The sequence below is a fragment of the Saccoglossus kowalevskii genome, chromosome 13 (genome assembly GCF_978046115.1).
Source record: "Saccoglossus kowalevskii chromosome 13, keSacKowa6.1, whole genome shotgun sequence".
NCBI lineage: Eukaryota > Metazoa > Hemichordata > Enteropneusta > Harrimaniidae > Saccoglossus > Saccoglossus kowalevskii.
Genome location: NC_140653.1, coordinates 21,088,030 through 21,105,110, shown reverse-complemented (window position 1 = coordinate 21,105,110; position 17,081 = coordinate 21,088,030). Strand labels below are relative to the sequence as shown.

The window sequence follows — 17,081 nt, the reverse complement described above, 5'->3', positions numbered from 1 at the left end:
CACGTGATAAGTCTTAGATTCTGGAGAATAGTGGTGCTACTGTTTGTTACATTGTTGTCATATGATATTTCAGACGATTTGGACACCACCTCACCTCCTTTGTTGTCATAGTTACACAGTACGTGTTCAATACTGGTTGCAAAAAAAAAGCAAAAAAAAACATCACCGGGTAGGGACATTTCAAAACTCAAAATTGAAAAAATATGCAAAATAGTATTATATAATCAACAGTACGTTACTCGGTTTCTTTTTTAGAATATCGGTGTTAATGATTTATTTTATCAATTCGACCGATGTAAATTAAAACGCAGTTCACATTCAAGACATTTCGAGCTGAACACATCGCAGTAAATACAGTGCATAGCAATTACCGTGAAGGCATCCAAACAATACGCCAGCGGGTATAAGGGACCACTTTAAAATGATAAAATGAAAGTTTATATATGCAATTTCCGCTATGAGTATCGATTTGATGACTTGATTTATTATTAATTTCGACTTGTTACTCATACACGAAATGAAATTATTCAAACACAAGCAAGGAGGTGATCAAAAAATATAAACTTGAACTTAAACGGTAGTTCACTTGAATGTTCTATCAAAATAATGTTATCCGTATTAGTAAAACAAACACCGAGAAAAATAAAAGTTTTTAGGATCTTGGTTACATTTATTTGGAAACATTGAGTTAGAATCTTCTTCGAATTCCTGATTCCAATAGAGCAGTGTCGTTTCTCAGCTGCCCAGGTATAATCGAAAAACAATGATTTCTTCCAAAAAAGGATATACCAAGAGGAATATATATATTTAGCTGCGCTTTGACGCTAGTGATACATAGAAAACCAGACCATTGGTATAATAATAAGCAAGTCCCAGCCATTGATACAAAGGATATCGGGACAAATCATCACTTTTTATATTTATGATAATACGTAAGCGATACCTTCAATTGAGTTTCAAGCTGCTTTCAAGATTCAAACATTCATTTTGTTGATTTCCATATTTTGACAACAACGTCACGAATCGTGACAATTCCATGCCTTTCTCAGTTGTCGCGATTGCGCATGCGTGAGATCATTTTTTATAGAACAAAACTGTTGGTGTATTGATATCACCCATATACATTTAGTGCATTTAAATGAACGAAAATACAAGAAGAGGAAAGTTCAAGTTAACTCCAGAAAAGGCCCAGAAAGGCGATGAATTGTACTAGGAGAATATATCAGTAATATAATATTGGTCATCAAACTAGAGCAGAAAAGCCTCTATATCCGCACGTAGTTTTGGGAGAGGGGTACCGACGAGCACAACACGAGGAAATGGATGCATTTCAAAATGTATGTACAAATATATGTACAAATGTATGTACATATATATATATATATATATATATATATATATATATATATATATATATATATATATATATATATATATATATATATATATATATATATATATATATATATATATATATATACATATATGTGCGGACATATATAGGATACCTTGTTGTAGTTTTATGGCGAGTATTTTATTACTGATCTATTCTAATTCTAGTATGCACATTCTTTCTTACTTTCACCAGACTTGCATACAGTCTATTTTTTCAATAAATTATTATCATGGGAGAGTAACCAAGCTTTCGTCATTTACACTCCCATGATATTTTATTTTATTGAAAAAAACACCAAAAAAGACTGTATGCAAGATATGCCTTCGTCCGTATTGCTACCACTACGTTAGTGCCCTCTAGGTCGCATCAACCTACCTGTATATTTTTAACAGAAGCAATAAATATACGCAACGTTGTTTACTCGTGTTTGTCGCTACCACTCGTATAAATAGGCAAGGCCCGGTGAATATTTCAGTATTCAACTCACAGCCGACTCCGCAACGTCACCCCGTGAGGCACTACAATCCGTATTCGACGGTATATTTATACTTTGAACGTTACGTCAAGTACAAAGGAATCCAACATGGTAGGTTGTCATTAATGTTAGTGAAGAGAGTTAATTAAGATTCGATTTAAAATAATATTATTGTGGTCATTTTTATGGCGGAAATATCTCGACGAATACTAAATGAAATATTGAAATCGATAACAAAGGAAATAATTTTAATATTGAAGTGATATAATGTTGTAATAGTCTAGTAGAAACCAATGCTGTCAACTATATTTGTGTGTACGATTATTAATGTACGACAATACAGTATTAAAACAACGTGTTGCAGAGATGGGACATTGTACTGTTTATATTACTGCGATCATGGTTTGTTCGTAAATGGCTGTAATTATTCCTACACCTAGTATTTGGAACATAAATAGCTTACAGTGTTTATTTATTTATTTGTTTATACGTTCACTCTTATTATTCGAATTAATGAATTGTTTTTATTTTTCACGTAACTGTAAAGCATATACTAGTATACTAACATATTCTACAACGTTTCTATCATAGCTATGATTATATTTCTCTGGTAATATTATAATAATATTTAACATTTGTGTCTATTTCCCACCATATCTACGCATCTGATATGCAACGTCTATTATTAGAAACTAATTTGCATAATTCGAACTATTTTGCATAATTGTACACAGAAAAAAAATATACGGGTATGTTCACTATAAATATTGTACAAGTCAGTAGTCCGGGTCGCTCGGCTGTAGTTCTTCGCATAACCAGTCGGATACTAGTCGTTGGAATAAAATGTTGAATATCTAAAATGATAATAAATTATTCATGCGCCTCGAATTTCATATTTTTGGCACAGGTATTGTGTAAACCACTCTTTTTCTCCGTATCCGCACTGGGTGGAAACCCTCGCCTGTTTAATTGGGTAAATACAGTCACGTGATATTTGACGTAATGACTGTTGTTTTGTCCACAGCGTGAATGTATATCAATCCATGTAGGACAGGCCGGTGTGCAAATGGGAAATGCATGTTGGGAGCTGTACTGTCTAGAACATGGTATTTCTCCTGATGGTCAGATGCCAAGTGATAAGACCATTGGAGGCGGTGATGATTCCTTCAATACTTTCTTCAGTGAGACTGGAGCTGGCAAACATGTACCACGTGCTGTGTTTGTTGATCTGGAACCAACGGTCATAGGTATGATTTGTAAATTGTTGTGATTTTTTTAGAAAACCAGAAACCAAGCACATATTTACGTATTGACTATATGAAGTGCCCTCCCACAACCCACTCATTCTTCCTAAGCTCTTACCGTAATTTCACCAGGTCACACTCTCCACAGTCCAATTGAATTTATGATAATGAATAATCATTCTTGTATCTGCAGATGAAGTACGGATGGGGACCTACCGTGAATTATTCCACCCAGAACAACTGATCACTGGTAAAGAAGATGCCGCCAACAACTACGCACGTGGCCACTACACCATTGGGAAAGAAATCATTGACCTGGTATTGGACAGAGTTCGTAAATTATCTGACCAGTGTACCGGTCTGCAAGGATTTCTCATCTTCCACAGTTTTGGTGGTGGCACTGGTTCTGGTTTTACTTCGTTGTTGATGGAGCGTCTGTCTGTCGACTATGGTAAGAAGTCCAAGCTGGAGTTTGCCATCTACCCGGCCCCACAGATCGCCACCGCTGTCGTCGAACCATACAATTCCATTCTGACAACCCACACTACCTTAGAGCACTCCGACTGTGCATTTATGGTCGACAACGAGGCCATCTACGACATTTGCTGTAGAAAACTAGACATCGAACGTCCAACCTATACCAATCTAAATCGATTGATTGGTCAAATCGTCTCCTCCATCACCGCGTCTCTGCGATTTGATGGTGCCCTCAACGTCGACTTGACTGAGTTTCAGACCAATCTGGTACCATATCCACGTATCCATTTCCCGTTGGCTACCTATGCCCCAGTCATTTCTGCGGAGAAAGCCTACCACGAGCAGATGACTGTCTCTGACATCACCAACGCCTGCTTCGAACCAGCCAATCAGATGGTGAAATGCGATCCACGTCATGGTAAATACATGGCCTGCTGTCTGCTCTTCAGGGGGGACGTTGTTCCAAAAGAAGTCAACGTGGCTATAGCTTCTATAAAAACCAAACGGAGCATCCAGTTCGTCGACTGGTGTCCCACTGGTTTCAAAGTCGGCATAAATTACCAAGCGCCTACTGTTGTACCAGGTGGCGACTTGGCTAAAGTACAACGTGCCGTCTGCATGCTGAGCAACACCACATCTATCGCAGAAGCCTGGGCTCGTCTCGACCACAAATTCGATTTGATGTACGCCAAGCGTGCCTTCGTTCACTGGTATGTCGGTGAAGGTATGGAGGAAGGTGAATTCGCTGAAGCTCGTGAAGATCTGGCAGCTTTGGAAAAAGATTATGAAGAAGTTGGGCATGATTCCATTGATGATGACGCCGAAGACGAGGGAGAGGAGTATTGAGGCGATGACCGTGATAGCGTTTGAGGAATTTTAAAGCTCTTATATTTCATCAAAAGTGCAGTAGCACCCATAAAATATTAAATTAACAATAAAAAATGATCATTATAATCGATTACATTGAACTAACAAATATATATGTGTATATGTATGTGTACGTGTGTTCAAGTTGCTATAGAAAAGACATGTATTACCCTTTGACCGCCATATTTGTTCCCGTCAAAATTGAGTAAAACAAGACGCAATTTTCAAATAAATTGAGTGCTAATATTAACCATTTTTTGGTGAAATGCGACAAACGTTTGTGAGAGGTAAAATTAAGAACAGTCTGTGTTTGGCGAGGTTGTGAGGTGATAGTAGACCACAGCAGTTCATTATGTGGGAGATGTGTTTACTGTAACTTTGAACTAAATACAAATAAGCAATTACAAGACACAAATTGTATGCTATACCAGATGTAAATGAGCGAATTTGTGACATGTTTTCGGTTCATGAATCCATCTAGTGATCAACATTTAGTTGTACCCCTACTAGTCCCCCACCCCACTCGCATGTCAAACATCTACGCCGCGGCGCATATTTATGAAATTCTTGGAGTGATATACTTATTACGTATAAAACGATGGACAATCAAAAGCAAAAGCAGGTCGGATTTCAACTCTATGTTCCTTAGATTTATTATAAAGATCATGAATGAATGTAATGAATATAGGAAATCATCAAAAAACTCCGAAATCGTCTATATTTTGCCGTGTTGGCACACTTATGTGGACCCATGACGTCACAGCACCGACATTTCCCCGATATCGCATCGATTTCACGTACCGGTACTTGTGGTCTTGGTATTCATGAGTCAAAAAGTGGAAATAACATGATCATTCGTAACCTACAAAGAATTAATTGTGTTTTATTTATTAATGGAAAGAATATTTGAAAACATGTCCCTAGGAGGGGGGGGCTAATCCAACAAGCGTTATTGACGCAGTATAGACCGACAGTCACTCTGCCGTTGATACAAGGCCAGCACGAGCGTGCCTGACATAAAAAAAATCGAACACGAATCATCACTAAATCGCTTTCTGTTGTGATAACGTTGCCTTAGTATGTTTTATTAACCGGAACGCATGTATATTTTATATCACACAGCAACAGTGAACAACGCCATACTTTCATTCTTTTTGTTCTGGTGCGTACTATAGACCATCAAATACCTTCCCCTGTTATTTTTATTGAGCTCTGTAGTACTTTTAGATCTCGATTTTTACAGTTTTCGCGATTGCATCACCAATGCTGGTCAAAAACGACCAAGGTCACTGAATGACGATCTTCCAGGGATCATTTAACTAATTCGAGGATGTATTATCATAACTTGTACATTATTAATTAAGGTGAGTTGCACGGTTAATGACTCGTTCGTTTTTTTGAATTCATGAATTATCGCAATAATCCCGTACAAATCATAATTTCACAGCTGAATTACATTCACATTGTTGGCTGAAACATACATCGACATCTTCCTGTCAGTAACATAGTACGATGATGTCACGATGACATGTGCGTGACACATGCGTTTTGATTAGATTCGTAATAGTATCAATAATGGCATCTCCGCATTGCGCATGCTTGTCTGCGCATTACGTCAGTTTTATTGACGACGTAGGAACACTTCACCACCATACTCAAATTTACACCCGATTCCCACCGTACGTGTGATATAGTGATATTTAAAATAATAAGCTTTGAAACGATGTTGATCAACATTAAAAAATATTCGATGATTATAAAACAATATTATATTTCGAAGCTGGGCTTAAAATTGCTTGATTTCATGGAGAATAAGAAAAAATTTTCAACTTTTAGATTAACATTTTGGCGGGAAGATTCCAGCTGCGTTAATACGAACGACAGCAGTAAATGGGCTTTTCCGGTTTCCGGTTTCTCTTCACAAACAGCGGCGACTCGGTTATTAATACAGCAACTGCCGTGAATAATACGAATACCTACGGATAGGCTACTGACTATTTAAGAATTCTAAATTAATCTCAAAATGTCATGACTATCATGCTGTTCACAAATTAAAACTACGACAGACATGATGCCAGTAAGTGGCTTTGTCCTAGAGAGCAGAGAGAGAGAGTGACATCATTGCTATATTTCTACACCAACATTATGGAGTTAACAGTGGTGTCGATACTTTATAAATTTCATACATCCCGTCATATGTTCGCGATCATATTCTGAAAAAAGAGCTACTTGTATTTATCACTGCAGGAGACCACACCTTTTTTTTAATGGTGAATCACAGCGGAATGAAGAAGTCTGACGCACGCCCTCTAGGTCGCTGACACGCGCAGTGGGGAAATCAGTCATAGAAAAACAACTCAACCAATAGGGATGCGGGAAGCGATCTTCCGCTGAATTACTATTCTCATCTCTTTCCCCATTACATTATCTCTGTGTCAGAGCCTGCACGTTGTCAGTGTTCCACTCACCGTCGACCCTACTGCGTCTTTGTGTGAGCCAGCTTCCATCATCAACGCCTCCTTTCGAACTTGCTGTAATATATTAATTCTACAATCCAGCTTAACCGATTTGCAACAGTTCACACGAAAATGGTTAGTGTTTTGTTTTATTTATTTCATGCTTGCGCTTTTTTATCACCTGACTGCCAATTTTCATCACATTTTACAAAAAGAAAATCGTGTAAAAAATCTAATCGGCTGGATTTGTTAGTCTGCCAACGACTGTAGCTGTTTTTTCATGCGCACAGCTTCGCTGGCTATGCCAGGATATTCTGCCTGCAACAGCTGTAGTTTTTTCAATCATATTATAAAATAATATTGTCAGGTCAAAATTAACCACTCAAATCAGTGAATATCACAAATCTCGTGTGAAATAATGAATAACTGTAAATGTCACACCCGATACTTGAAATCGTTTTTGTCAGAAAATGTGGGAAATTAATGACCGAAAAATTAATTTATCGCGGATGCAGATTGTGCATTTTTTATATGAACAGGTGAAACGCCTTCCTCTTTTTAATGTGTCAGTTTCCATCCCTATTCAAAATAATTTACAGCTGTATGTGAACCGAGCACTTGGTATCCGCCAAAGGCGACACGTGACAAAGACAGCACGCAGACGATTTAGTCATTTTAATACGTACTTGAGGATGATTGACGACGTCTTGTCATGACTCATTCATACACACAGCGTGGTCGGTTGGGGTGTATGTCTGTCTGTCCGACTGTCTGGAAATGAACATTAACGATGTACATGTAATTATGATACATTTACTCAGCAGCCCAGTCTGGCGATCTGACTCATCCATCAGCGCCCCCACTCGTTAAGTTAAATGTAGTACAATATTTCACAGAAATAAACAACTAAGCCCTGCGTCACGTCAATGTAAAAATACACAGGGCTGGTTGGCTGGGTAAGGGTTAAAGTGTTTTCAAAAATAAAAACAGTGCAAAACAGCGCCTAATCGTCTAGCTCCATGAGCTTGACGCCTACTCCCAGTCACCCTATGATAGCGCCGCCAGTGTCCAAATTACCATATTCACCTTATCAGTATCCGGAAAAAATATTATTATTTAATTTAAAAAAAATACCCAATAAAAGTCATGGGTGTTAAGACCGCCTGTTACTGAACACTCTGACATTTGTCGACTTCGGAACTAACCACGTGACTCAATATGTTCATATCTCACGCTCGAATTAATTTCACTTCGATGACACAGACATGTGGACATTTAGTTGCATGATCAGAATAAGTTAATTAACCTAAGTGTAATTCCCAGCACGATATTCCATTCGTCAGCAGACAGACCGCTGAGCCGGTCACCAAGTCATCTTCATTCAACGATCATCATGATTACTTCAGCCTATATTAAATAACTGCTACAGCAAATATATTTGTCATGTTATACGATTTCGATTCTTTTTATAATTTATATACATATTAGAGGTCAAGTCCGTAGAATGGGTTACTTCCTTATTAAAATTCATTCTAACTATATACATTGGTACATAATGTGATGCGTGACTCGTGCCATCGACCTTGGGATTACGGGCGGAGTTTATAATGGTGGAGTATACGTACATACTAAGCTATACAGAAATTAAAAACTAGGGATTAAAAATAAACTAAAATAAAACAAACAATTTCATCTAAATACTGACATGCCTTATACTCTTAGCAAAGTTTTTAAATAAAGAAAAACAGAAATCAAGTATATAGTTTAGTTTAGTTAGCTGCTGCATTATTTTATTTTATTTTATTTTATTTTATTTTATTTTATTTTATTTTATTTTATTTTATTTTATTTTATTTTATTTTATTTTATTTTATTTTATTTTTTTACCATACTGCGCGCCCTCTAATGACATAGTAGTGTAATAAAGTTATTATTATTATATTGAAATATGCTTTCTACTTGAACTAGATGTTGTTATCACCTTTTCAGTATAAAAGAATGCGTAAATTTTCTGTTATTCTGCTGTTTGAAAATTAGCTGCTCGTTTTTTCAAATAATTCAGAATTTTGTTTAAAAACCAATAAAAAATATATCAGAAAAAAGTCGACATAAAACAACAGCCAGCGTGCACGGAATCTTGCCCTGAAGATCTAAAACCAACAAAAGTCAGAAGTCGGTATTATTTTATTTCAAATGGCGGCAAACCGCTCCAATCACGGAGAACAGTGTCACGTCTGTTGAGGCGCATGCGCATTTCCTGTGAATTATCAGTAATTTATCAACATCCAGGGCCTGCTGCGGGGAGGCAGCTGTTTTGATTTACCCAATGCCATGAGTTTCACATTTACTACGGAAATATAAAATTCACAACCCCATTGAACAAATTACCTACTATCTGATATCCACGTGCTTGCTCGTCACAACAATATCTAATCTGTTTTCGTTACAGCGTGAATGTATATCAATACACGTCGGCCAAGCCGGTGCTCAGATTGGTAATGCATGCTGGGAGTTGTACTGTCTGGAACATGGCATCCAGCCTGATGGGCAGATATCCACTGAAAAAACTGCCGGAAGCGGGGACAATTCATTCAGCACTTTCTTCAACGAGACCGGAACTGGACATCACGTGCCACGTGCAGTGTTTATTGACTTAGAGCCAACAGTTATAGGTACGTACATAAAAATGGTATGTTTGGGAGGTTTGGGATTTACGAATACATTCTGGTGTGCCGCGCTTTGTTTTACATCGCGGTTTAGAGTGTGTTGGGAAGTAGACGAAACATTATGATTTTGGCATGAAATCAGTTCAAATTTGCATTAAATTCAATTTCACAATTCGTAACACATAGTTTTTAAGTCTGTCTTTAAATTTGTCTTTGAGTTAGATCATTTATTTAATTTTATTATGCTCTGAAGATATGGGGTTACATATATAAAAAAAAAAAACATTCCTGCGAAAAATAGTTCGATAACCTGTGAACTTTGGTTTGGCTCATTTTTGAAAATCAGAGAACGTACATAAAGGATGATCATGTTCACAGGTAGTTCTTCCGCTTCATCATGTTATTCTTTGTTTTTTACATAGATGAAATTCGTACAGGTACGTACCGCCACTTGTTCCACCCAGAACAACTGATCACCGGTAAAGAAGATGCCGCCAATAACTATGCGCGTGGCCACTACACTATTGGGAAAGAGCACATCGATATGGTGTTGGACAGAGTTCGTAAGTTGGCTGATCACTGTACTGGTCTTCAAGGTTTCTTGGTTTTCCACAGCTTCGGTGGTGGCACTGGTTCTGGTTTCACGTCTCTTCTTATGGAGCGGCTCTCGGTTGACTATGGAAAGAAGTCAAAGTTACAGTTTGCCGTCTACCCTGCTCCCCACATATCAACAGCGGTTGTTGAACCATACAATTCCATTTTGACAACTCATACCACCTTGGAGCATTCGGACTGTGCTTTCATGGTTGACAACGAGGCCATCTACGATATATGTCGTCGAAATTTGGACATAGAACGTCCAGCTTACACCAATCTCAACCGTCTGATTGGTCAAATCGTGTCTTCCATTACGGTGTCCCTCCGCTTCGATGGTGCTCTTAACGTCGATTTGACTGAATTCCAAACCAATTTGGTGCCCTACCCGCGTATTCACTTTCCATTGGCTACCTACGCCCCGGTCATTTCTGCTGAGAAAGCTTACCACGAGCAGATGTCCGTGTCGGACATTACCAATGCGTGCTTCGAACCTTATAACCAGATGGTTAAATGTGATCCACGACAAGGTAAATACATGGCATGTTGTCTTTTATATCGTGGGGATGTCGTACCGAAAGATGTCAATGCTGCAATCACCACCATCAAGACCAAACGCAACATCCAATTCGTCGACTGGTGCCCAACTGGTTTCAAAATTGGTATCAACTACCAACCACCAACCGTTGTTCCCGGTGGTGACTTGGCTAAAGTACAACGCGCTGTCTGCATGTTGAGCAACACTACGGCCATCGTTGACGCGTGGGCTCGTCTTGATCATAAATTCGATTTGATGTACGCCAAGCGTGCTTTCGTCCACTGGTATGTCGGTGAAGGTATGGAGGAAGGAGAGTTCTCCGAGGCGCGTGAAGATCTGGCAGCTTTGGAGAGAGATTACGAAGAAGTCGGTGCCGATTCTTCGCCTGCTGGCGAGGAAGAAGACGAATATTAGGCAAAGAGAAGAGGAATGGGATATCTTTTTTTCAGCTCATGAACATTTGGCAGCGCTTTGTACACGTTATTTCTACGTCACGCTCACAACTTTATGTCAATGTGCCGATGTCCCTTCCCGTGAGAACGTTGCCATGGATTTCGTGACAGAGACGCTCCAAATATGCCCACTAATATCACAGAATACGATGTACTGATGATTATACGAGTTTTGCATGGCCCCAATAACCCAATGCTGTGTTGGTCAACTTGTCAAATTGTTGTTGCTAACAAACAATAAACAAAACGTGTTATTGCGTATATTACGTGTGACTTGCCTTATTTCCTTTGTATCAACAGTGTAATTAGTACAAGGGTTCACGGTGTCACGTGACAATAAGTACGGCATCAAAACCTTCATTTTGTTTATTCTAGTTCGTAGATAGTTGTCTTATATATAGGAAACTATTTATTTATTTACAATTTATCTCGTTATCGCAAGCCAGTAAAATGTTTGACTGCGACATCATGAACATGTCATGTCAATCTAATTATGCGTTGTATCCATGGGAGTCGTAAACTGACTTCGAAAATACTTTCAGGTAGCTGACGTCATGAACGGATCTGTCTGTTTGATATGGGCGATACCATTATTTTGTTGGGTTGTGCAGAAACAAAATAGAAGAACAAAATAATCTTCATAGAAGAAATGGACATTTTTTTTTCATGAAATGCACCTTTCGCATTTTTTCACACTCAAAACTCGTACCCGGGTTTCAAAATTACCAAACGCGTAACTATTTGTTTACTCCGACTTTAACATTCTGTGCACAATGCCAATCGTGAATATTGAAAATAATTTATATTTATTTTTATATTTTATTTATTGTTTATTGTCTTTTAGGCCACAGGCCCATATGACTATACATAACAAAAAAAACAAAAGAATACACAAGCACTGGAGAATGTACAGAAATTGTAATATATATATATATATATATATATATATATATATATATATATATATATATATATATATATATATATATATATATATATATCAGGGGTTGCATTAGTGTTCGATAATGTGGAGTCCCTGGGACCCACCCCTTATAAAATGTGTGGGTCCCTTAAACATATGTGGGGTCCCTGCCGCTACCGCACTTTATTTTTCTAAAATAGTTTTTTGCACGAACTATTACACAATAAACATAAACAGGCATTAATCACATTTATATTGTACTTTATTTACATGTTCATTCCACCCTTTACATGTCAGCAATCTGCATTATTTACATGGTTTTTACTGTTATTAAAATGTAATGCTGCTTGTAAAAATTTTAAATCATTACTGGGTTTACCTTCAAGTTCTTCATAAGCCAAGATAAATGAGATGGTGTCAGACTTAACTTAGACTTAATACGATTCTGACAAGAAAAGGCATGGCAACATGGAACCTGCCGGGGAGGCGATCTTGCAAATAACGAATCGATCCATGGCTTCTAGAAAAGTGATTTGTTTTTCTCCCATAGTCACTTGTGTTATATAATTAAATAGTTCATTGTTTCGATTAATATTGTCCCCAGAAAACAATACACCCAAAATTTGTACATACTAGTACTAGTACCAGATTCTGCAGTAAATTCGCCTCTGGGCAGTTTGGGTTTTTAAAAAAAATAAAATGGGACCAAGAAATCGGCGATTTTTCGGCAGATTTTATTTAATATTTGTTATTTAAATATTTTGGCGTCATTTTTCGGACATTTCAATCTTTCCTGACGCCTAAAATAGAGTTTAAGTTTTTATTCAAGAGTATGTTTTTTGTGACTAGCGTGAGTGCGCAAACTTCGTTTCGGTTCGAGTTGTTGTCACTGTAAACGATGTTAAATTAGTCTTCAAATGCTCAGTTTATCTTTTGAAAACAACTATTTTTTGATTTGAAAAAAAAAATCATGCCGCTTTCCCGTAAAAATCCCAGCCAAATGATCGTACTACAACATCGGCAAATCTCTTCCGCGTTGCGTTCAATAACATTAACATATTTAAATGAGCTATGGTAATTTGAACACGTTGGCGTCATCCAGCATTTTTATTGGTTAATTAGAGATTTGACCTATTAGGTCAACCATGCAAGACAAGGAACATGGCGGATACTCTACAGCATCGAGCGTTAATTTGCGACCGGAATTATTTGCTTACGACGAAACGAAGTTGAATTTTATTTGCATTTCATAACAATTCAACAAATTTTTGTTTGAACGTTATTATAATCACTACTGAGTAATAATCAACAATTGTGAAACGCAGCATGACTGGATTGCGCAACCGTGATAATTTGTTGCTCGACAGTTGTGATCGTTTTTACTTTGTTTAGAATATAATTTCGTTACCAATAAAATTAGGAAAAAAGTGTATTTCACGTACCAGGTTCGTTAAAGTGATTTTTTGGAGAAAAATTACCCTGGTTGACATTGTAAGTTTTAGGCGGTTAAATTAGCAGGTCACAGTGCTTTCTACTAGTCTCAGTATTGACTGTCTCGCCGTACTTCAGACGGGACTTCACACTTTCCATTGTGAAATGTAGATGCTAATAGGTGTTTTTGAAGACAATGGCACAGTATTTTAGGTGAATTTACAAGCTCTATGAACTTTGTATGCGGGACAATGGCATCGCAAACGCACACAATGCCTTTAGACCTATCATAGTACGACCGAGACGTGTGCTCACCGGATGCGTCCCAGGGACTCACCAGTTGAAAAATTCATGCGTCCCACAGAAAAACTATGCTTCCCGGACGCGGAATTCCGCGTTAACGCAATCCCTGATTATATATATATATATATATATATATATATATATATATATATATATATATATATATATATATATAACAAAATTATTATACCGATAGTAACGAAAACCCCCTTCTAAGGTTGAATGCTTTATGTAGAAATTTACCAAGATTACGTAGTACCTTTGCTGATTTTGAGCGCATTAGACTGTAATATTTTTCTGGATTGGGAAGATGCCAAAAATACTCAGGAATTAACTGTTTTCGCATAGAGTGAACAAATAGATAAATTAGATAAACAAAACTCGCATATTCTTTCATCAATTTCCAACCCTGTATAGCGCCCCTCTTCAATGCGCAATCTATGACTAGAACAGCGAATACGTGCTAGAGCATGTCTGTGTTTAGCCTCTGTGACTACAAAAAGATATCTTTCTGGTTCAAGCATGGTTTTAAAATTACAATATGACCTTAGTTTGGCAGTGCAACATATTTCACTGTACCAATCCTGCCTATGAATATCAATTACCCGCTGCTTGAACTGTACCAAGAACAGGTTTACATTGAAAATAATAACTATTTGAAATATGCTAAAATTGCCAAATTTCGAGTCTCAAACATACAATTCTACTGTTTCAAACGTCTAAACGTGCCAAATGTGTACAATGTAGATTCATTTTTTGAATCCCGAAATCAAATTTGGAAGTACCTCCTATGCATTAGCATTGTGTGATTTCAGCGATGGAAATTATATTACACTTCACCGCAGTCTCTCGTGCACGTGATTACTATGAAAAGTTGTTATGGCAAAAAATCCTGACATACTGGAACACTACAGCCCGAATTGTACGGATTCGCGAACTCGTTGTAAACATACTCCCCACGAACCCGTGCGCGATTCTACCGATGATTGTGTACGTACGTAGGTCTGATAAGGCGCGCCTCAAACACAATGAAAATAAAACAAAGGGTTGGGACGTCAACTTGTCAAAGAGGGCGCACTTTAAAACGCTAGCTGACACTTTGGTCGATTAAACGAACCATAGCTGTCGAAGATGATTAGACGCCTTGTTCAAGATTCGGAAATTTGAAAAAAGTCTGTATTAAACTGGCATATCGACCACACAGTTTATTTTAGAATACAAAACACATTATTGACATTGCCATGTTTCCTTTACAAAATATTTACATGATCAACAGTCGCCTCGTTCCTAAGTAACTAAGATTATGATCAGTTTTATTGAACACGGGCACTAAAACTTGAACTGTTTTAATTGAAATATCTCTCACCAGAAACGATGTTTGGAAACTAGCGAGTGACGTTTTATACCTAGTCTCGGTCACAGTGTCTCAAAGCTCTCCGAGTCCCCAGTCAGCAATATATGCCATGACACTAAGTAGTTTGTTTTGTTTTCACCAAGATCACCAATACCGGCTATTGTCTTTGAACTTTATCAAAGTCAATTTAAACACACCTTATTATTATCTTGGCCATTGTTATCTTGGTCCAATCAACATCGATTCAGTTATCACTAATGGTTTATAGGTATCTTTAGTTGTCGGTGTCACAATCTGCCCCCCAGTTTCCAGCTCACAGCAGACCATATAACAGTCACTCAGTGAGGCTTCTGACGCTAAAGTTTCTCTACACTTTTAGACGCTATTTAACTTTTTTTCAAATATCAGCAAAAATGGTGAGTTATTTTTTTATTTTTGACATGCCACACATTCCGCACCACGAGTGTTGTTCGTTTGTAAGTTATAACATGAATATTTCTCAATGATTTGAGTATTTCGAAAAAGTAAAATTACAGTCAGCACTAAACTGTGGTATGCGCAATAGAAACATATCGACAGTGCAGATAATTATACCATGGAGGTAATAAGAATATTACCTCCATGATTATACTGACCTCGTGGAAATTCTTTGGTTACCCGGATACCTAAGTCACATGACATCGAATGGTTATCGGTTAGAAAATATACCTCTTTTTGGTCATAGAAAACAATAATTCTAATCGTTCACAAGTTATCTTCGTCAGGAAATTGTCAAATTATATAAATATACAACATTTTGGGGGGGTTGTTTTTTTTCTCAAAAGACATAACACATTTAAAGTCGCGTCCTTTCATAGAACTTTGCGATATTTGTGGGAATTAGACTAAAACTTCTAATGAGATGATTCGCGGTTCGGAATTCTTGTCAGTTTGGTTCACTGCCGCCACGTGCTCCATTGTCGTTCACCTACTCAGGTGATTGATGATAGCGTTTTGTTTGTAGACGCTATCACCTTTTCAATTTTCATCAGTTTAATACGTCGCATATAATAAGTTTAAGTGTTGAATGTCGTATAGTAATGTTTTACCATATACCTGAGAATAGATGTAATCCAAATATACGAACTGAAATGTTATGTACTAGTACTTAAAGGGCGGCAGTCGTCGTGCCGCGCCCTGTTCGATATGGGACTCATAGTGACGTATACAACGCGTGTAAAATACATTGTTTATTTACATGGAATTCGAACACGCGCTGCGCGACGAGCACCGCGCTTTAATGTATGATTGGAAGCAATGCGCCGTAGCAATTATCCGGACACTATTTGTATATAAATATATCTCAATAATTGAACAGTATCACATTGCTTGAATTTGAATAAATTAAAGCCAAAACAATTGCTGGTTATGGCAATATTGAAAAACATGGCACTTAGGGACATTGCCAGGTTTTGACAGCATGTCAATTCGCCCAGTATGTAAATTACACTATATTTAAGATTTATAGTTTGAATAACACCATCATACCACTTGAACTTGGGCGTTGACAATCCGACCGTGACATTTGTTCTTGGACTTTGACTTTATATACTCCCACAAATCACAAGGTGTTTTTTTATTATGATATTTTTAATAGACCATTTTCCGTTCACTGCGAGAATCACGCGTTATGCGTGAAATCGAACGTAAAAACAGGACAAACAAAGGTCATAGCGTCGTAGTCGCGTCAAACATCGCGTGGGATTCGACAAACGCGAAAGTATTTCGGGGACATTTCCATGCTTAATAATGTGCTGTCCACATTTGATGATAGGCAATTTTGATTAAGTGAGGGTATTCGGAAGCAATATTCTCGCAATTGTACGGAAAATCACCTATTGTGTTGCGTCCTCTATTGCGTGCTAAA

The 17,081-nt window shown here is 37.6% G+C and overlaps 2 protein-coding genes across 2 annotated transcripts; both read left to right on the top strand.

Annotated features, from left to right (window-relative positions):
- Positions 1-1,852: 1,852 nt before the first annotated feature.
- On the top strand, positions 1,853-4,550 carry LOC100378554 (tubulin alpha chain). The gene is made up of 3 exons (XM_002731462.4): positions 1,853-1,982; positions 2,896-3,118; positions 3,309-4,550. The coding sequence occupies exons 1-3, from the start codon at positions 1,980-1,982 to the stop codon at positions 4,436-4,438; spliced, it is 1,356 nt and encodes a 451-aa protein (XP_002731508.1). The 5' UTR covers positions 1,853-1,979; the 3' UTR covers positions 4,439-4,550.
- A 2,245-nt stretch (positions 4,551-6,795) lies between these two features.
- LOC100378852 (tubulin alpha chain-like) lies at positions 6,796-11,426 on the top strand. The gene is made up of 3 exons (XM_085507054.1): positions 6,796-7,050; positions 9,365-9,587; positions 10,004-11,426. The coding sequence occupies exons 1-3, from the start codon at positions 7,048-7,050 to the stop codon at positions 11,125-11,127; spliced, it is 1,350 nt and encodes a 449-aa protein (XP_085363180.1). The 5' UTR covers positions 6,796-7,047; the 3' UTR covers positions 11,128-11,426.
- The last annotated feature ends 5,655 nt before the right edge of the window (positions 11,427-17,081 follow it).

Bases quoted from the DNA above. Each gene is read 5' to 3' on its own strand.
- LOC100378852 (XM_085507054.1), top strand. The intron at 9,588-10,003 runs GTACGTACATAA...TTTTTTACATAG, and splicing joins CTTAGAGCCAACAGTTATAG to ATGAAATTCGTACAGGTACG.
- LOC100378554 (XM_002731462.4), top strand. The intron at 3,119-3,308 runs GTATGATTTGTA...TTGTATCTGCAG, and splicing joins TCTGGAACCAACGGTCATAG to ATGAAGTACGGATGGGGACC.